The sequence below is a fragment of the Dipodomys merriami genome, unplaced genomic scaffold (genome assembly GCF_024711535.1).
Source record: "Dipodomys merriami isolate MVZ:Mamm:240054 unplaced genomic scaffold, mDipMer1.0.p SCAF_6, whole genome shotgun sequence".
In the NCBI taxonomy this organism is placed as follows: domain Eukaryota; kingdom Metazoa; phylum Chordata; class Mammalia; order Rodentia; family Heteromyidae; genus Dipodomys; species Dipodomys merriami.
This window is the reverse complement of record NW_027206179.1, coordinates 65,729,774-65,751,432: the sequence shown is the minus strand read 5'-3', so window position 1 is coordinate 65,751,432 and position 21,659 is coordinate 65,729,774. Positions and strand designations below refer to the sequence as shown.

The 21,659-nt window shown below is 42.7% G+C and overlaps 1 protein-coding gene across 1 annotated transcript in view; it reads right to left on the bottom strand.

Moving 5' to 3' along the window:
* The window catches only part of Flt3 (fms related receptor tyrosine kinase 3), an 84,657-nt gene extending 64,515 nt beyond the window's left edge, over nucleotides 1-20,142 (bottom strand). The window contains exon 1 of the mRNA XM_070001973.1: nucleotides 20,088-20,142. Coding sequence (XP_069858074.1) covers nucleotides 20,088-20,130 — 43 coding nt within the window. The 5' untranslated portion in view covers nucleotides 20,131-20,142. The remainder of the gene's footprint in view (nucleotides 1-20,087) is intronic.
* Between the last annotated feature and the right edge of the window lie 1,517 nt (nucleotides 20,143-21,659).

Sequence of the window (21,659 nt, the reverse complement as noted above, 5' to 3'; positions counted from 1 at the left end):
AGTGATTGATAGTTTCTAGCCCATCTTTATCTCTGTTCCATACTTTTGGACACTAACTTGGCATTTTTTACTTTAACTTTTTTTTCTTTTTGGCAGTCCTAGGGCTTGAACTCAGGGTCTGGGTGCTGTCCCTGAACCTCTTTTTTTCAAGGCTAGGACTCTATTACTTGAGCCACAGTGCCACTTTCAGCTTTTTCTGTGGATGTGGTACTGAGGAATCAAACTCAGGGCTTCATGCATGCTAGGCAAGTGCTCTACCATTAAGCAACTTTCCTAGCCCTTACTTTAACTTTTCCTTGTTAGTTGCTAGGATAGAGACAGTGATTTTTTTTTCTCCACACTGGTCTTACATGCTGCAATTTTATAGATTTTCTCTTTCTCATCTATCTATCTATCTATCTATCTATCTATCTATCTATCTATCTATCTATCTATCTATCTATCTACCTATCTATCTATCTATTGATTGATGATGGTGCTAGTGGCTCACACCTGTAATCTTAGCTACTTAAGAGGCTGAAATCTGAATACCACACTAGGAAAATCCATAAGACTCTTATTTCCAATTAACTATCAATGAAGCCTGAAGTGGAGTTGTAGCTCCAGTGGTAGAGCACTAGCCTTGAGCATAAAAGTTCAGAAACAGGTCCCAGGCCCTGAGTTCAAAAAAAATAAAATATTAAAAAATAAAATATTAAAAACAAAGAATATTGAGTTTAAGCTCGGCATCTATAACTCTAGCTACTCAGGAGGCTGAGATCTGAGGATTGCCATTTGAAGCTGGCCTGGGCAGGAAAGTCCATAAGACTCTTATTTCTAATAAACTACTCAGGCTGGGCACCAATGACTCACGCCTGTAATCTTAGCTACCCAGGAGGCTAAGATTTGAGGATCGCAGCTCAAAGCCAGCCTCAGCAGGAACGTCCATGAGACTTTGATCTCCAATTAACCACCAGAAAACCAGAAGTGGTGCTGTGGCTTAAACGTGGAGATGGGAGGGCAGGGGTGGTAAGGGAAAAACAAAGGAGGAGACAACAATGCTTGATAAGAAATGTACTCATTACTTGCTCATGTAATTGTAACCCCTCTGTATGGTATTTTCACAATAAAAATCTTTTTCTTTTCTTTTTTTTTTTTTTTTTTTGTGTCCGGTCGTGGGGCCTGAACTCTGGCCCTGGACGCTGTCCCTCAGCTCTTCAGCTCAAGGCTAGTGCTCTACCACTTGAGCCACAGTGCCACTTCCAGCTTTTTTCTTTTTGCTTATGTGGTACTGGGGAATCGAACCCAGGGCCTCATGCATGCAAGGCAAGCGCTCTACCACTGAGCCACCTTCCCAGCCCCCACAATAAAAATCTTATTAAAAAAAAAGAAAAAAGAGCCAGACATCCGTGGCTCATGCCTGTAATCCTAGCCACTCAGGAGGCTGAGATCTGAGGATCAAAGCCAGCTGGGCGAGGAAAGTCCGTGAGACTCTTATCTCCAATAAACCACTAGAAAACTGGAACTGGCGCTGTGGCTCAAGGGTTAGAGTGCTCACCTTGAGCTGAAGAGCTGAAAGACAGCGCTCAGGCCCAGAGTTCAAGCCCCACGACGGACAAAAGAAAAAAAAAAAAAAAGAAAAAAAAAAAGAAAAAAATTGACTGGAAAATAAAACAAGCTCTGATAGAAAGGTAAGTATGCAGGGACCAGGGCTAAAAAAGGGGGTGAATGAGGATGAATGTAGTTTGTTTAGCTGAATAAATATAGAACAAGGGGGGGATGTAGTTGTGGAGATAGGAGGGCAGGGATGGTTAGGGAAAAACAAAGGAGGAGGCAACAATGTGTGATAAGAAATGTACTCATTACCTTGCTCATGTAATTGTAACTTATTCATAATTAAAAAAAGAGCAAAGCCGGGTGTCAGTGGCTCATGCCTATAATTCTAGCCACTCAGGAGGCTGAGATCTGAAGATCATGGTTCAAAGCCAGCCCGGGCAGGAAAGTCGGTAAGACTCTTATTTCCAATTAACCACTAGAAAACCAGAAGTGGTGCTGTGGCTCAAGGGGTAGAGTGCTTTCCTTGAGCTGAAGAGTGTAGGAACAGCGCCCAGGCCCAGAGTTCAAGCCCCACGACTGACAAAAGAAAATAAAAAGAGCAAATAAAAAGATTTAAAAAAAAAATCTACATCAGAAATTTTAAGTATGGCTTTCTAAAATAATTTTCTGTGTCATTATTTTTACCCTTAAAGTTTTAACTAATCAAAGGATGGCTCAAAGGATTAGAGGCATGGCTCAATTGGTAGAGCATTAGCCAATGAGTGGAAATGTCAGTTATCAAATTCAAGTTCTACTTTCTCATTTTTAAAGAGGAAAAAGAGAAAAAAAAAAAGAAAGGATGGGTTAAAAATAAATTCTAGAACATTTATAATAGTATATATCAGATCACAACAGAATTTTTTTGCAAGGCTAACATAGATTTATTTATTGATTTTTTTTTTTTTTTTTTTTTGGTGCCAGCCCTTGGGCTTGAACTAAGAGCCAGCTATTCTGATTTTTTTTTAAGTATCATTTAAATGATGATACAAATATTCCCTTATCACGCCTTTTCTTTAATTGTTATTCAGACATACATGGAAGTGGTTTTAATAAAAGGTACTAATATTGAAATAGTTACCTTCTCTGTTGTTGTTGTTTTGGTCGGTTGTGGGGCTTGAACTCTGGGCTTGGGTGCTGTCTCTGCGCTCTTCAGCTCAAGGCTGAGCGCTCTACCGTTTGAGCTACGGCACCACTTCTGGTTTTCTAGTGGTTTTTACTAGAGATAAGAGTCTCACGGACTTTCCTGCCAGGCCTGGCTTTGAACTGCGATCCTCAGATCTCAGCCTCCTGAGTGGCTAGGATTACAGGTGTGAGCCACGGGCACCCAGCTTTCTGTTGTTTTTTAAAATAAAAATTTTACCTTTTGTCTAGGCATAGCAATGCAGGCCTATAGTTCCACCTGCTCAGAGTGTTGAAGCAGAAAAATCACAAGTTTGAAGCTGTCTTGGCTATACAGTTAGACCCTACTTAAAAAATGAAATGATATTTTCCTTAAAATAATAAAGGCTATATTTGACAGACCAACAGCCAACATCATACTGAATGGGGAAAAACTAAAACCGTTTCACCTAAAATCAGGAATAAGGCAAGGATATCTACTCTCTCCACTCCTTTTCACTATAGTTCTGGAATTCCTAGCCAGTAAGGTAAGAAAGTGACATAAAAGCAATTCACACAGGGAAAGAAGAAATAAACTATCCCTATTTGTAGAAAAGTTGGTCTTATACCTAAAAGACCCAAAAAAACTTCATCCCCAAACTTCTAGAGCTGATCAACCACTTTAGCAAAGTAGCAGGATACAAAGTTAACCCACAAAAGTCAGTAGCCTTTCTCTATGCCAACAATGTATAAGCAGAAAGGGGATCATAAAAACAATTCCAAGGGCTGGGAAGGTGGCTCAGTGGTAGAGTGCTTGCCTTGCATGCATGAGGCCCTGGGTTCGATTCCTCAGCACCACATAAGCAGAAAAAGCTGGAAGTGACATTGTAGCTCAAGTGGTAGAGTGGTAGCCTTGAGCTGAAGAGCTGAGGGACAGTGTCCAGGCCCAGAGTTCAGGCCCCACGATGAACAAAAGAACAAAAAAACAAAAAACAACTCCATTTGCAGTATCCTCAAAAGAAAATTTAAAAACCCTAGGAATTAATCTAACCAAAATCATAAAAGATCTTTATAGTGGGAATTATAAAAATCTGAAGAAAAAAATCAGAGGACACCAGGAAATGCAAAGACTGGAAAGACATTTCATGTTTATGGATAGGGAGAATCAACATTGTGAAAATGGCTATACAGCCAAAAATGATATACAAATTCAATGCAATCCCCACCAAAATCCCAATGATGTTCTTTTTTTTTGAGGGGGGGGGTCCAGTCGTGGGGCCTGAACTCTGGGCCTGGGTGCTGTCCCTCAGCTCTTCAGCTCAAGGCTACCACTCTACCACTTGAGCCACAGCACCACTTCCGGCTTTTTTTTCTTATGTGGTGCTGAGGAATCGAACCCAGGGCCTCGAGCATGCAAGGCAAGTGCTCTACCACTGAGCCAACTTCCCAGCCCGTCAATGAAGTTCTTTACCAAGATAGAGAAAACAATCTATAAATCCATAAACGAAAGACCTAGAATAGCCAAAGAAATTCTAGGCCAGAAAAGCAATGCGGGTGGTAACACAATATCAGATTTCAAACTCTACTGCAGAGCCATAATAACAAATCAGTTTGGTATTGGCACAAAAATTGACCCAAAGATCAATGGAATAGATTAGAAGACCCAGAAGCAAAACCATACACTTACAATTATCTGATATTTGACAAGGGAGCCAAAGATATACAGTGGGGAAAAATAGCCTCATCAATAATTAGTGTTGGGAAAACTGAGCATCCATATGCAGAAAACTAAAAGTAGATTACTGCTTGTCACCATGCACTAATATCAACTCAAAGTGGATCAAAGACCTCAGTGTCAGACCTGAAACTTTGAAATTACTGCAAGAAAGAGTAGGAAAAGCATTAGAACTTATAGGTGTAGGTAGAGATTTCCTGAACAGAGACACACAGATAAGAGAGAGATTAGATAAGTGGGACTACATCAAAATAAAAAGTTTCTGCACATAGGACATAGTTACTAAATGAGAAAGATAGCCAACAAACTGGGAGATCTTTACCAGCAATACATCTGATAAAAGCCTAATATCCAATATATATAAAGGAGCTCAAGAAACTAACCCCTCTCAAAGCTAATAAACCAATCACTAAATGGGCAAGGGTGCTAGGGAGAGACTTCTCAGAAGGAAGTAAGAATGGCAAAGAAACACATAAGGAAATGCTCATCATTCTAGGCCAAAAAAGAAATGCAAATCAAAACAACTCCGAGATTCTATCTCACCCCAGTAAGATTGACCAACATTGTGAATTCAAACAACATACTGATGGAGATACAAGGAAAAACGAACCCTGAACCCTATGGCCCTGCTCATGGAAATGTAAACTAGTACAACCACTCTGGAAAGCAGTCTGGAGATTCCACAAAAAACTAGACTTAGACCTTCCCTACAACCCAGTTGTACCACTCTTGGGCATCTACCTTGAACATCATGAGCCAGGATATATTAAGGACACCTGCCCATCCATGTTCATTTCGGCACTATTCCCAATAGCCAAGATATGGAAACAGTCCAAATGATTCCAATAGGTGAGTGGATCTAAAAAATGTGCTACCTCTACATAATAGAATTTTACCCAGCCATTAGAAAGAATAAACAATGTCATTTGAGGGAAATGGATGGAACTAGAACAAATCATGTTAAGTGAGGTAAGTCAAGCTCAGCGAGACAAATGGCCCATGTTCTCTCTGAGAACATGGAAATTGAATCTAAAATGCACTGGGATACAATAAATTATACAGGATTCTAGATACACACCGTGAGACCAAACAAGGATACTCTTAGGAGAGAAACACAAAGTCACAATGCATTTTTTTTTTTTTTGGTCCAGTCCTGGGGCCTGAACTCTGGGCCTAGGCACTGTCCCTCAGCTCTTCAGCTCAAGGATAGCGCACTACCACTTGAGCCACAGTGCCACTTCTGGCTTTTCTGCTTATGTGGTGCTGAGGAATCGAACCCAGAGCCTCATGTATGCAAGGCAAGCTCTCTACCACTGAGCCACCTTCCCAGCCCTGTCACAATGCATATTGAAATAAACTCCAAGATATGGAAATAAAAGATCTTTCTTTCTTTCTTTCTTTCTTTCTTTCTTTCTTTCTTTCTTTCTTTCTTTCTTTCTTTCTCTCTTTCTTTTTCTTTCTTTCTTTTTTTATTTCTTTCCTTCCTTCCTTCCTTCCTTCTTTCTTTTTCTTTCTTTTCTTTCTTAGTTTTCAGTTGATGATTCTGATATACCTTATGTATGGTGTATTCAAGTGTACATCTTCAAAAGGGTTAAAGGAAGGGTACTGAACTTGAGGGAAAAAGGTTAAAAAAGTGCAGGAGTTGGGGCTGGGAAGGTGGTTGGGAAGTGGTAGAATACTTGCCTTGCATGCATGAGGCCCTGGGTTCGATTCCTCAGCACCACATAAGCAGAAAAGCCAGAAGTGGCGCTGTGGCTCAAGTGGTAGAGTGCTAGCCTTGAGCTGAAGAGCTGAGGGACAGCACCTAGGCCCAGAGTTCTGGCCCTATGACTGGCAAAAAAAAAAAAAAAAAAAATGCAGCAGTGAAGCTCACTGGACATTGATGAAAGTGAACTATACTACTCATGGGTGGAGATGGGAGGGAAGGATTGGGAAAGAATGAGGAAACAGAAGACCCTGTATGAAAGGAAATGTACTCATTAGCTGACTCATGTAATCATAATCCCTTTGTACATCACTTCTATATTAATAATAAATTAATTACATAAAAATGTTTTAAATGTTGCCAGACTCCAGTGACTCAGGCTGCTAATCCAGGCCATTCAAGATGCTGAGATTTGAAGCCTGGAGTTGGAATCCAGTTGGGACAGGAAAGTACATCAGATGCTTCTCTCTTATCTCCAATTAACCACTAAAAGCTGGAAGTAGAACTGAAGCTCAAGTGGTAAAGTGCTAGCCTTGAACAAAAAAGCTAAGGGACAGCATCCAGGCTCTGAGTTGAAGCCCCAGGATAACACACACACACACACACACACACACACACACACACACACACACACACACACACACACACACACACACACACACACACACACACACACACACACACACCTTGGCTTTTGACCATTTTCCTTTATTTTTGGTCGGTCATGGGGCTTGAACTCTGGGCTTGGGTGCTGTCCCTCAGCTCTTCAGCTAAAGGTAAGCAGCTTGGGCCACAGATCCACTTCCCATTTTCTAGTGGTTTATTGGAGATAAGAGTCTCAGGGACTTTCCTTGCTTGGGCTGGCTTTGAACCGTGATCCTCAGATCTCAGCCTCCTGAGTAGCTAGGATTACAGGGGTGAACCACCAGCGCCCAGCTACCATTTTCCTTTTTTAATGCCTAATATATTTACCAAGTAAACCGAAAGGCTTAATTGGTAGAAGTTGAAAGAAAACAGAACTTGTAATGAACATTTGATTAATAATACTAAACATTTCATCCTAGTATTGGTAGCTCATACCTGTAATCCTAGCTACTCAGAAGGCTAAGATCTGAAGATCCTGGGTCAAAGCCAGCCCAGGCAGGAAAGTCTGTAAAACTCTTATCTCCATTCACCACCAGAAAACTGGAAGTGGTGCTGTAATTCAAAATGGTAGAGCGTTAGCCTTGAGTACAAAAGCTCAGGAACAGCACCCAGGCCCTGAGTTCAATCCCTACAACTGACAAAAATATGTATATTAATAAAAATAAATAATAAACATTTCAAATACTGTACTGCATATTATTTGTTAAAGAAAATACTTTCCTTACACTCCAAAATTTGTATTTACTTGTAAGCCATAAGAGTTGACAATTTAGCCGGGCACCAGTGGCTCATGCTTGTAATCCTAGTTTCTCAGGGGACTGAAATCTGAGGATTGCAGTATGAAGCTAACCTGGGCAGAAAAGTCTGTGAGACTCTTATCTCCAGTTAACCACCAGAAAACCAGAAATGGCTCTGTGCCTCAAATGGAGGACACTTGCTTGAGCTGAAGAACTGAGGGACAGCACCCAGGCCCACATGACTGACAAAAAATAAATACATAAATAAATAAATAAAATTGTCAATTTTTTTTTTTTTTGGTCAGTCACAGGGCTTGAACTCTGGGCCTGCGTTCTGTCTCTGAGCTCTTCAGCTCAAGGCCAGTGTACTACCACTTGAGCCACAGTGCCACTCCTGATTTTCTGGTGGTTTATTGAAGATAAGAGTTTCATGGACTTTCCTGCCTGAGTCAGCTTTGAACAATGATCCTCAGATCTCAGCCTTCTGAGTAGCTAGGATTCTGGGACAGCACCCAGGCCCAGAGTTGAAGCCCCATGACTGACAAAAAAAAAAAAAAGAAAGAAAGAAAAAAAAAAGAGGGCTAGGAAGATGGCTCAATCAATGGTAGAGCGCTTGCCTTGCATGCATGAGGCCCTGGGTTTGATTCCTCAGAACCACATAAGTAGAAAAAGCAGAAAGAGCACTGGCCTTGAGCTGAAGAGCTGAGGAACAGTGCCCAGGCCCAGAGTTCAGGCTCTACGACTGGAAGAAAAAAAAAAAAGGAGTTGACTACTTATATATTTATTCATTCCCTCCTTTTCTCCACTCTCCTTCAGGAATAAATAAATAAAATATATAATGATACTGTGTATAAATATTTTAAATATATACAATATATCATATATAAATATGTAAAATATATTACCTTATATGGATGTGTTTATATGTATATGCACAAATTTCATCTATGTGTGCATATATATGTATGTATACACATATGCCTCCTCAATCTTCACAGAAAAATGAAGTATAGTTATAATTGTTTTAATATTTTATCCTACTAATTCCATATCCTGTCAATTCTGACTCTGTTTTGAATGATAGAGATTAATGCTTAATACGGATTTTTTTATTTCTTTGTCTACTCATTTATAATTGGTTGCCAGACATTATGAAGTTTACCCGGTGTTCAATACTTTGTGTTTTGTTAAATGCTCTCCCCTCTCCCCCACTTATGTGCTAAGAATCAAACCCAGGGCCTCTCATATGCCAAGCAAGTACTTACCAGTGAGTCACATCCTAGGTCTCTGCTAAATATTGTTAAACTTTTTTTCCTAGGATGGTATAAAATTCATTGTTCATTTGGTTCTTTCAGTTCTAGCTTTTAAGCTTATTCAGGTATGATCAGAATAAGGCTAATTTCTTTTTCCAACTGTGGACTTTATCAAAATTAGTAACTTCTGATATCCAAAAGACATTATTGAGCTGGGACATAGCTCAGTGGCAAAGCACTTGCCTAGCAAGTACACCATCCTGGGCTCTATCCTCAGTATCAAAAAGCAAAAATGAACAATAAGTAAGACATTATTAGCTGGGCACTGGTGACTCACAACTTTAATCTTATCCACTCTAGAGGATTAGGATTAAAGCCCGGGCAGGAAAGTTTGTGAGATTCTTATCTCCAAGTAAGCACTAAAAAGTTGAAGTGGAGCTGAGGCTCAAGTAATACAGTGCTAGCCTTAACTATAAAAGCTCAGAGACACTATCCAAGCCCTGAGTTCAAGCCCCAAAATCGGCACAAACAAACAGACAAATAAAAAGATTCTATGAGGCTGGGAATGAGGCTTAGTCATAGAGTGCTTGTCTAGCATGCATGAGGAAAGAAAGAAAGGAAGGAAGAGAGACAGACAGACAGACAGACAGACAGACAAGACCAGGTCCTGGTGCCTAGGCCCTGAGCCCAAGAAAAAAAAAAAGACAAGCCATAGACTAATAAATTTTTTTCAGAACACACATCTGATAAGTGAATTTTATCCACGATATAGAAAGAATCCCTGAAACCCAATAAGAGGGAGAAAAACCAGTAAGAATGGTGAAAATATTTTAGCAGACACTTCACCAAACAAGATACAGGCTAACAATCAAGTATTTAAGTTGCTTCTTAATATTTGTCACTAGGGAAATATAAATCAAAGCCACAAGGATGTATTGCCACAACCTTGTTAGAATGGCCAAAAACCGAACACAAAAATCTGACCCCAGCACTTGCTATCAGTGATGTTGAGCAACTATTACATTGTTAGGACAGATTAAACTGCCTTGATCATTTTGGAAAATAGTTTGGCATCCTCACAAAGTTTAATGTATTCGGTATACAATCCAGCATTGCAAGAGCACTCAGGTATTTACCTGAGAGCCATGAAAACCACTTACCCAAAACTCTGTGCTTCAATGCTTATAGCTCATCATAAGTGACAGAATCTGGGGGCAAATAAATGCTCAGTCAGCTGATGGGAGGATACACAAACTGAGCCTGAGCCAGGCTCCTGCTCTGATGGCTCATGCTTGTAATCCTAGCTACTCACGAGGCTCAGATCTGAGGATTGTGGTCTGAAGCTTCGTGAGAGAAAAAAATCTAAGAAATTTTTTTTCCAATTAACTCTCAAACAGCTGGAAGTGAAGCTGTGATTCAAGTGCTAGAGCACCAACTTTGAGCAAAAAAGCCAAAGGACAGTGTTCAGGTCCTGAGTTCAAGCCCTTGTACCAATACCAAAAAAAGAATAAGCAAACTGTTGGCATACTTATACAACAGAATGCTACTCTTTGGGATTGGAAGTGTGGCTTAGGTGGTAAAGAGCCAATCAGTGAGCAGATTCAGGTTTGAGTCCTGACCTCAGAAAAAAAAAAAAGAAAGAAAAAAAATACCTAGAATATTACTCATATTAGACAGGAAAAACAACTGATATGTTACAACAATTATACAATAGTCAGAAAGCCATATATTATAGAATTCCACTTCATGACATCTCAGAAAAGGAAAGATGATACTGACAGAACAGATAACTGGTTGCCAGAAGCTAGATGTGAGGTTTCAGCCAGGCATCAGCGGCTCAGGCTTGTAATCCTAACTACTCAGGAAGCTGATATCTGAAGACTGTGGTTTGAAGCCAGACCATGCAGAAAAATCTTATCTCTACTAAACTACTCAAAAAAGCCAGAAGTGGTGCTATGGCTCAAGTGGTAGAGCAGTAGTCTTGAGCACAAGAGGCTTAGGGACATTGCCCAGGCCCTGAGTTAAAGACAAGGAAAGGAAAGGAAAGGAAAGGAAAGGAAAGGAAAGGAAAGGAAATCAACTGCCACAGAAGCCAGAAAAATCAGAAGCTTTTGTACTAATTTTGTTGTAGATTGCATGGCCTGGGCGCTGACTGAGTTTTTTCACTCAAAAAGGCTCAGAAGCCTTTTTGGACCTAGGATCCCTGGGTTCAAGGGATTCTCCTGCCTCACCCTCCCAAGGAGTTGGAACTACATATGTGCGCCATCATGCTTGACTCCTGAAGCCAATTTTGGCTGTTCCCACATTTGCACTTTTCAGCATCCAAACTACAGCAAGCACTCCTGTGCATGTAAGCATGCACACACACACACATAAACTCATACATGTATACACACACACACATAATAGGCCTCCTGAAATCCTTCCAGAGAGTCTTGGTCTGAATGATAAAATGATATCATACCACCAAAAATACTTTCATTTTTTTTCTTTTTTCTTTTTTTTTGGGGGGGGAGGGGGGGTCCGGTCGTGGGGCCTGAACTCTGGGCCTGGGCACTGTCCCTCAGCTCTTCAGCTCAAGGCTAGCACTCTACCACTTGAGCCACAGCGCCACTTCCGGTTTTTTCTTATGTGGTGCTGAGGAATTGAACCCAGGGTCTTGAGCATGCAAGGCAAGTGCTCTACCACTGAGCCACCTTCCCAGCCCCCCCAAAATACTTTCTACTTTACGCAGGACTCTTCAGAAACCCTGATTTTTTATTTTATTTTTATTTTTATTTTTTATTTTTTGTGTCGGTCTCGGGGCTTGAACTCTGGGTTTGGGCACTATCCCAGTGCTCTTCAGCTCAAGGCTAATGCTCTACCCCTTGAGCCACAGCACAACTTCCGGTTTTCTAGTGGTTAATTGGAGATAAGAGTCTCACGGACTTTTCTGCCCCGGCTGGCTTTGAACCGTGATCCTCAGATCTCAGCCTTCTCAGTAGCTAGGATTACAGGCGTGAGCCACCAGCGCCCGGCTGAATTTTTGTTTTTTTTTTAATGATCTCCTAAAGTCTTTAAACTATTTGCCCGGTTATAACTTTCCAAATGATAGTTACACTAATCTGGGAACCCTTATACACTATGTCTAAGCAATCTAGAATGGAATTCTAATTTTTTACCTACTCCAGGTTTGTTAGCTCATTGCTGTATCCTATTTGCTGAGAATGTCCTTGTCCCATTTTCCCTTCAGCCCTGATCTGATCTTGCCAGTCTGGGTTTTTGGTTGTTTTTTTGTTTTGTTTTGTTTTGTTCTGTGCCAGAACTGGGCTTGAACTCAAATCCTGTGTGCTTTCATTCGGCTTTTTTACTTAAGGATAGCGCTCACTCTACCACTTGAGCCACACCTCCACTTCCAGCTTTTTGGTGGCTAATTGGAGACAAGAGTCTCATGGACTTTTTTTGCCAAAGTTTGCTTTGAACCTTGATTGTCAGATTTCAGTGTACTATGTAGGTGGTGAGCCACCAGCACCTAGCCTCAGTCTGGGCTATGGTATCATCTCCTCTTGGAAGCTTCACCTCACGTTTTCAGTCTGGGTTAGAGGCTCAGCCTCTGTAAGTATTTCTCCAAATGCCTCACCATTTTTCTTCTGTGTGTCTGAATTTTTCCTGCCAGAAACTGCATGATTAGACTGAGATCTTTGAAGGCAAGAACCAGTGCAGGGAGCTACTTTTATTTTCTTGTTTTTTGGCGGGGGCATGATGGAGTTAGAACTCAGGTTCTCACACGAGGCAAACCCCTCTACTAATGTTCGTCGGTCCACTCCTAGCCCCTGTGCAGTCTTTAGTACAGTTCCTGAATATAGGCCGTACTCTAAAGTGCCTATGCCTGCTGGGTGTGGGTGGCCCAGATCAGGAGATGCAAAGATCAAGAGGATGGAGTTTCAAAGTCAGCGATGGCAGAATTGAGAGAGATTTCATTTCAACAAATAAGCCCAATTGGTAGTCCATACCTATAATTCCAACTTCACAGAAAGCATAGATGAGAAGATCACAATCCAAGCCGGCCTTAGGCAAAAATGTAAACCACTATCTGAAAAATAAATAAAGCTAAAAAAAGGTTGGGACTGTGGCTCAAATGAAAAAGCCTACCTAACCCTCGTGTTCAGAACACAATACTAACAACAAAAAGAAGAAAGGTGTCAATGAAAGTAGTAAAGGAGGAGCCCGGCGCTGGTGGCTCACGCCTGTAATCCTAGCTACTCAGGAGGCTGAGATCTGAGGATTGTGGTTCAAAGCCAGCCCGGGCAGGAGAGACCGTGAGACTCCTATCTCCAATAAACCACCAGAAAACCGGAAGTGGTGCTGTAGCTCAAGTGGTAGAGCGCTCGCCTTGAGCTGAAGAGCTGAGGGACAGCGCCCAGGCCCAGAGTTCAAGCCCCACGGCCGACCAAAAAAAAAAAAAAAAAAAAAAAAAAAGTAGTAAAGGAGGGAAGGCAGGTAGAGAAAGCAATCTTAAATACCTCTCATTGACTGAACGCTATGATTCCTTCTGCCTTGACACAACTATTTCTGATGAACACCTAACAAAGGATGCCGCTGCTCTGAGCAGGTTTTAGCTGATGAAGAAGTAAGATATTTCCTTTCACAAATGAGGAACTTAAGTGTAGAGAAATTCTCCACCAGAGTAAAGAACATGCTCCTTAACTACATGGTGAGTTTCCTAAACATCTCATCTATCTTCATTGTGTCCAAGAACTGAATATCTAACAGCTAAGGCAATGTCTTTGCCTCACACCTGTAATCCTAGGAAGCAGATCTGAGGATCATGGTTCGAAGCCAGCCCAAATAAGAAAGTCTAGGAGATTCTTATCTCCAATTAACCACCAAATAGTAGAAGTAGAGGTGTAGCTGGAAGTGCAGCCTTGAGAGAAAAAGCCAAGTGAGAGTATGGAGCCCTAAGTTCAAGGCCCAGTACTGGCACCAAAAAAAGAAAGAAAGAAAAAGAAACAAAAAAAAAAGAAAGAATATGTAACATTCAGAAAATCCTAAGTCAAATAGCAAAATATTGGAAGACTATTTCGTTAATACTTTATAATAAAGTATTTGAAAGAAATTATAGTAATAGTCTGCTTTAATGTAGACTATAAATAATTTTATACAGAATTCTTGACTGTCAATTGACCTTATAATGGCAGTAGTAAAAAAAAAAAAAAACAGCAAAAACATCTTTTACTGTTTAACCTAAGAAAATACCAATAGTTCCTCTTTTAGGATCTTATGCAATTCCCCCAGCCACAAAAGAACACTGTGTATGTATGCACCATATATTTTTATATTTCCTTCACAATTGTTGGTACCCAAAGTCTAGAACTGCATGAGTCAAATTAACGACCGCCAACGAGTCCTAAAAAGCTTTTGTTAGTTCATGATCACTGAGGATACAACCATAGAAAGAAAGCATTGAGGCTGGGAATATGGCTTAGTGGTACAGTGCTTGCCTAGCATGCATGAAGCTCTGGGTTCAATTCTTCAGTACCACATAAACAGAAAAAGCTGGATATGGCACTGTGGTTCAAGTAGTAGAGTACTAGCTTTGAGCACAGAGAGGCTCAGAGACAATGTCCAGGCCCCAAGTTCAAGCCCCAAGAGCGGAAAAAAAAAAAGGAAAGCATTGATCAAAAAAACCCACAAAAAACAAAAAACTGAAGCCGGGCATTGGTGGCTCACGCCTGTAATCCTAGCTACTCAGGAGGCTGAAATCTGAGGATAGTGGTTCAAAGCCAGCCCAGGCAGGAAAATCTGTGAAACTCTAATCTCCAATAAACCACCAGAAAACCGGAAGTGGCACTGTAGCTCAAGTGGTAGAGCACTAGCCTTGAGCTGAAGAGCTGAGGGACAGCGTTCAGGCCCAGAGTTCAAGCCCCACGACCAACAACAACAAAAAAAAAAGTAACTGATCTGGGCGCTGGTGACTCACGCCTGTAATCCTAGCTATTCAGGAGGCTGATATCTGAGGATCATGGTTCAAAGCCATCCTAGGCAGGAAAGTCTGTGAAACTCTTATCTCCAATAAACCACCAGAAAACCGGAAGTGATGTTGTGGCTCAAGTGGTAGAGCACTAGCCTTGAGCTAAAGAGCTCAGGACAGCGCCCAGGCTCAGGGTTCAAGCCCCATGACTGGGAAAAAAAAAAAAAAGTAACTGAACCAGGAGCAGGGAGTGATGATGCAGGCCTTGGAATTCTAGCACTCAGAAGAGAGAAGCAGGATGATGGAGAGTCTGCAACCTGGGCTATAATGGCAAGTTCAAGATCAGCCTGAGCTACACAGTAAGACCCCAAATTAAAACAAAATACAAAACAAAACTGCTAAATCACTTAGCTATGAAGCTCATGTAATCAATCCCAGCTACTCAGGAGACTAAGATCGGAGAATCATGGTTCAAAGTTGGCTCAGGCAAGGAAAGTCCTTGAGACTCATCTCCAATTAACCATGACAGTTCCACTTCTGGGATTTCCTGCCTGGGCTAACTTGAAACTACAATCTTCAAATCTTAGCTCCCTTCACATTTAATACCTCATCATCTGATTATTTCTTCAGTTACCAAAAGAATTCAACAGCAACAAAAACAACTGATAACTAAAAGTTAAAGCAAGTACTGGTGCTGGTGGTTCACACATTTAAGCCAATGCATTCAGAAGACTGAAATCTGAAGACAGCTGTTCAAAACCAGCCTAGACAGAAAGTCTGTGAGAGGGCTGGGAAGGTGGCTCAGTGGTAGAGCGCTTGCCTTGCATGCCTGAGGCCCTGGGTTTGATTCCTCAGCACCACATGAGCAAAAAGAAAAAAGCCAGAAGTGGCGCTGTGGCTCAAGTGGTAGAGTGCTAGCCTTGAGCTGAGGGACAGGGCCCAGGCCCAGAGTTCAGGTTCCACAACCAGACCCAAAAAAAAAGAAAGAAAGAAAGAAAGTCTGTGAGACTATTACCTCTACCTAACTAACCAGAAGCCAGAAATGGAGTTGTGGTTCAAGTGGTAGAACATGAGCCTTAAATGAAAGAGTTTAGTGAGAGCACAAGACCCTGAATTCAAGGCTCATTGCCAGCACACACACACAGTTACTGCAAGTCTTTTTACTTATTAATAAAAGCAGGTCCATTTATTAATGGAAGGCAAGTAGTTGCTAATTAAAACTAAAATCATAATTTACTATAAATAGATGAGAATGGCAAGAATTAGAACTGCTCTGTTAGAGTGGAGAGACTTAAACCAATTTTTGCTCAGCATCCTTTATCTCTACCTCCTTCGGACTTACTCCTCTGTAGTAGCTCATAAGAAGGCAAAGAAAGAAGGTAAACAAGAAAGGCAAAAGAAAGCTACTTGTGGGCTGAGTGCCTCACTCCTGTAATCCAGATCTGAGGATGGTACTTCAAAGTAGCGCAGGCAGGCAAGTCCATGAGATTCTTATCTCCAATTGATCACCAGGAAACTGGAAGTGGTGTTGTGGCTCAAAGTGGCAGTGCACCAGAATTGAGGGGGAAAGCTCAGAGCTAACTACTAGTAGAGCTGGGGCTTAAGTAGTAGAGCCTCAGCCTTAACAGAAAAAGCTAAGGGACTGCATCCAGGCCCTGAGTTCAACAACAATAGCAGCAGTAACAACAACAACAATAATATAGATATTAGACTGTGTAATGAAAAAAGATGACTGGGCACTGGTGTAATCCTAGCAATTCAGGAGGCTAAGATCTGAAGGTTGTGGTTCAAAGCCAGCCAGGGCAGAAAAGTCCATGAGACTCTTAACATGAATTAACCACCAAAAAGCCAGAAGTGGATCTGTGGCTCAAGTGGTAGAGCATCCAGTTCCTGAGTTCAAGCCCCATGCCTGGCACAAAAGACACAAAAAGAAATAGATGGTGTCACAGTTATTGAACTGGTATCACAGTTATGGTATCATGGTCATTTGAAATTACCCCTTCTTCCAAGCAACAGTGCACCAGGCAGCCAAGAACAAGAAGAGCTCCTTCCCACCCTACTTCTGCCGCTCAGAAAGATTCTTTGTTATTTCTGAAGGGTGGTATTTACAATAGAAGGGAATAGAAGGTCTTACTTTTACAATTCAAAGAAGTCCAAGCTCTCCAACTTTTTGGAGTCCTTACTTTGTAGTTTCTCATTTACCTAAGAAAAGCTGTAAAGATTTTGGCAAAGGTGTGAGGACTACAGCTGTACTACATGGCTAACAGGAATGTAAACTGGTACCACCACTTCAGAAAACCTATACTATCTAGCCATTCTTAGGACCCCTCCAGGAATTCTATTGGTGAGTAGAATCCTAAGCAAAATGAGTGTTCAAACCCAACAAAATATATGAAAAAGAATATTAACAGCCAGGTGCTGGTGGCTTATACTGTAATCCTAGCTACTCAGAAGGCCGAGATCTGAGGATCACGGGTTCAGAGCCAGCCCAGGTAGACAACTCTATGAGATTCTTATTTCCAATTAAGCAGCAAAAAGCCAAAACTAGATGTGCATCTCCAGTGAAGAGTGCCAGACTTGATCAAAAAAAGCAAACAAGAGCTGGGCGCTGGTGGCTCATGCCTGTAATACTAGCTACTCAGGAGGCTGAGATCTGAGGATTGAGGTTCAAAGCCAGCCAAGCAGGAAAGTCCATGAGACTCTTATCTCCAATAAACCACTAGAAAACCAGCAGTGGCTCTGTGGCTCAAGTGGTAGAGCGCTAGCCTTGAGCTGAAGAGCTGAGGGACAGCACCCAGGCCCAGAATTCAAGCCCCATGATCAACAACAACAACAAAAAACAAAACAAAACAAAACAAAAAGCTAAGCAAGAGTATAAGGTTCCCTCAGAGTTCAAGTCCCATTGCCAGCACAAAAATAACTAAACATTAAAAAAAAAAAGAGTATTAACCACTGTGTTATTATTCCATTATAAAGTCAGAAACATGTCTATTTCAATATCCAGCAATGACAACAAGCTATTAAAAATAAGCCGGGTGCTGGTAGCTCATGCCTGTAATCTTATCTACTCAGGAGACTGAGGTCTAAGGATCACAGTTCAAAGCCAACCTGGGCAGGAAAATCTATGAGACTCTTATCTCCAATAAACCACTAGGAAACCAGTAGTGCTGCTGTGGCTCAAGCAGTAGAGTGCTCGCCAGGGACACAGCCCAAGTCCAGAGTTCAAGCCCCACAACTGACAAACAACAATAACAGCAAACAACAAAGGCTGAATTTCATAATCACAATGTTTAGTTTTTGCTTTTTTTGAAAGTAAACATAAAAATAAAGGCTGGAGAGTCCGTTAGCGGCACTTTTTTTCTCCCTCCATGTGGGGCTTGAACTCTGGGCCTGGGCGCTGTCCCTGAGCTTTTCAGCTCAACGCGAGAGCTCTACCACTTGAGCCACAGCAAGTAGCACAATTTTTGCCTAACATGTGTTCAGTCCCTAGCATTGGGAGGAAAAGTGACGGAAAGAGAGAAACAATAGTAGATGGGTGCTGATCACTCATCCTTGTAATCCTAGCTACTCAAGAGGCTGAGATTGGAGGACTTGGGTTTGAGGCTAGCCCCTCAGAAAAGTTCACTAAATTCCATCTCCAATTAATCAGCAAAAAGTAGAACTTAAAACACTGCTAATGTGAATGAGCACAATCAAGCTTACACAGCAGAAGGCACTGAGTTAAAGCCCTGGTATGAGCAAAAACAAGCAAACAAAATTTTTTTAAAAAATCACAAACCCAGCCCCAACAAACTAGGCAAAAGTCAGTCATCTAGAATGCTCGAAGTAAGGACAGTAATCATCTCTGAGCTAGTATTGGCTGAGAGGAATTTGAGTCACTTAAGATTTGTGCATATTAAGGGTATATCATTATCCTGAGGGAGATATGCAAATTTCTGAGATCTTTCCTGTGTGAAAGAATTGGATGTAAGCTTAAACATAATTCCAAGTACTGATCTTTTATCTGCTTTACTACTGGGTTCCTTTTATGTCTTTGGAAAGCCTTTAATAACTGCTGAAAAATGTGTTAATGTTATGCATACCAAAAGCTAACTTTTGGTATTAGTAGAATCTGAAAAGCAGACCTGCAATATATTGGAGCTGTGCATATTTACCGACTAGTAAAGATAAACGTTTAAGAAATGTAAATTGAATGTTTCCCACACTTTTTTTTTTTCTGCTAAGTTTATATATCTCTTACTCTCTAATTCTCAATATGGTCCTCCCCCCCTGCCACCCGCCCAAGCTGCTGGAAATTCCTGAATATCTATTCTGCAAATATTTTCTCCATGTACCACAGTCTTCGAGTTAGAATCCTGGAATTTTAGAGGAGAAAGGGATACAACGTTACTGGGCCCACTGTGGCGGGCCGCGAGTAGCAGCCTCAAGGTTGCTGCCCTAGGACAGAGACCCGAGCTCCCTGAACTCCTTCTCCTTCTACTCAGATTTGTTTCAACGCTTGCATGTTTCCAAATAGGAAGCTGACGCGAACCAGATCGGAAGGGGACCTTTAGTAATAATAATAATAATAATAATAATAATAATAATAATAATAACTATTATTATTATTATTGCTACTGCTACTATTATTTTCAATCACAACCATGATCCCCATCCAATGATTTGGGGGAACAGTCCTAGGAGTCCTTGAAAAATCCCATTGGGGTTTAATTGCCAGGATATAAACGGAGGGGGGTAGGGCAGCTAGGAGTTTAATATGCAAAATTGTGTTCCGGTATTTTCAAAGTAACAACTCTCAAACAACCAAAATTCGGCCGGGGCTGGGGTCGTTCATCCGGAGGGAGGGGTGAGCCGCTCTGGGTGTGGGGGTGGGGGGCGGTAGGCTGCAGGCACATTTTTTTCCATCATAGTTCACGACATATATAAGAACCTCAAAAGAAGTGTTAAAGACGCCCCTCCCGAAGTCTACAACATCCAGGGGTCTGGTCCAGGCGTGATGTCCAGCCACCGGACTCCCGGATCGCAGCGGCAGATGAACAGGGACGGCCCACCAGCCAGCGCGCGCGGCCCGAGCGGGCCGGCAGCGCGGCCCCCCGACCCAGCACGGAGCCTCTGCGAGGCCGCCCGGGCCGCCGCAGGGGACCACGAACCCAAGGATGCACGATCGGCGTTAGAGAAGGAGGCGGACGCCGTCTGGGAGAAGCGGGGGACAGCGGTCCAGTTCTAGGCAAGTGGTGATGGGCGCGAAAGAGGGGAGGGGCGCGGGAGGCGAGCGGAGGAGCGAGCGCGGGGAGGAGCGAGGCGGCGGGGATGGAGGAGGCGCGCGTTGGGTCCCCGTGCAGGTGGGGGAACCCTGCGGGGGTCTGCGGGCGTTCGATCGGGGCCTTACCGAGCAGCGGCAGCCGGCCGCCAGCGCGCGCCAACGCCGGCATGGCCTCCGGAGCCCGGGGTCCCCAGGCCGCACCGGCCCAGCCCTGCGATGCCGCCCGGAGCGGCGCGCCCTGCGCTGCAGGTGGCTCGCTGAAGGATGCGCGTCACCGACCGCAAATTCCCTCGGACTGGTGCAAAGTGGAAAGGGGAGGGGGTGGAAGCGGTCCCCGAGGCGCGAGCCGCGCAGAGGCTGGGCCAAGCCGGGAAGCCGGTGCCTAGCGCAGCGCTGCGGCCGAGCCCACGTGCCCGCCGCGCTCCGCAGCCTGCGCTCGCCCGCTCGGCGGCGCCCGGGGCTCCCCGACTGCGGCGGGGGAGATTGGGCGCGGTCCCGCCGGGGAAGTTGCTCGGTCTCCCCGGGCTCTGGCTGCTTTGCTGTCCCCGGGAGTCCCCAGACCCTCTTCTTTGGATTCCGGAGCATGAGGTCAGCAGGGAACCACCGACCTCCTCCCTCCCGCGTGGGGATCTTTGAGGCCCCCACAAGATAGGTGCTGAATCCTGGCCACAGGCAGGGGGTTGAATTCTGGATCCTAACGTCACTGGATCCCCTTCCATCTCCTAGGATGCTCAGGATCCTGTCAGTCTTGGGATCCAGAAAAGCAGGCTCGGTTTCAATGTCAACCAAAGCCTTTAAGGAAGATAACCAACCAATAAAGAGGTCCAAGCCAAAGAGATAATACATCCCAAAGGATTTTTTTTTAAATTATCCACTCCATAGGCCTTGTTCTTTGTCGCATAATATTTTGAGTTTTATTTTCTTCGCCAAATGGTTGGTTAGTAAGCTCTGGATCGCAGTTATAGTTTTCGCCTTAACTAACCCTTTGACCTTTACAAGCCATTTGTTATGTTTCCCGTTTCACGCTCGGTGTGGATCAATGATTGATTGGTTGGTAATGCCCTTCTGGTGAAAGGAATTCTATAATTCTATACTGCTAATTCTTTTAATTGGTATCTAATAAAGCAGTGTTTTTTCTGTTCTTTTTCTTGCTCTTTTTTCTCTTCTTTCCTTCCTTCTTTCCTTTCTTTCTTCTTTCTTTTTCCCTTTCTTTTTTCTTTCTCTCTTCCTTTCTTTTTTTTATTTTAATTGTAAGGTGATGTGCAGAGGGGTTACTGTTAAATAAGTAAGGTAGTGATTACATTTCTTGTCTAACTTGGTACCCCTTCTCTCATTTTTTCCCTCTTTCCCTCCTCCTCTCCCTCCCACCCTCCCTTCCTTTTTCCTTCCTTCCTTCCTTGATTCCTTCCTTTCTTTCTTCCTTCCTTCCTCCTTCTTCCTTCTTTTCTTCCTTCCTCTTCCTTTATTCTTTCCTTTTTAGACAGGGTCTTGCCATCTAGCCCACAAAATAAGAAATTAGCCAATCAAAAGTAGTCTTACAATCCTGGTCTACATGCTTCTGTGCCTCTTTGGCTGGCTAGCTTCCCTGTTGTGTCTATTTTATACAGGCATCCCAATAGCCTTTGTTATTCCTACTGACATCCTTGGTTTTATTAGGCAGTAACCTCAGTGTCAAATAGCCATCACATCCAGTGAATT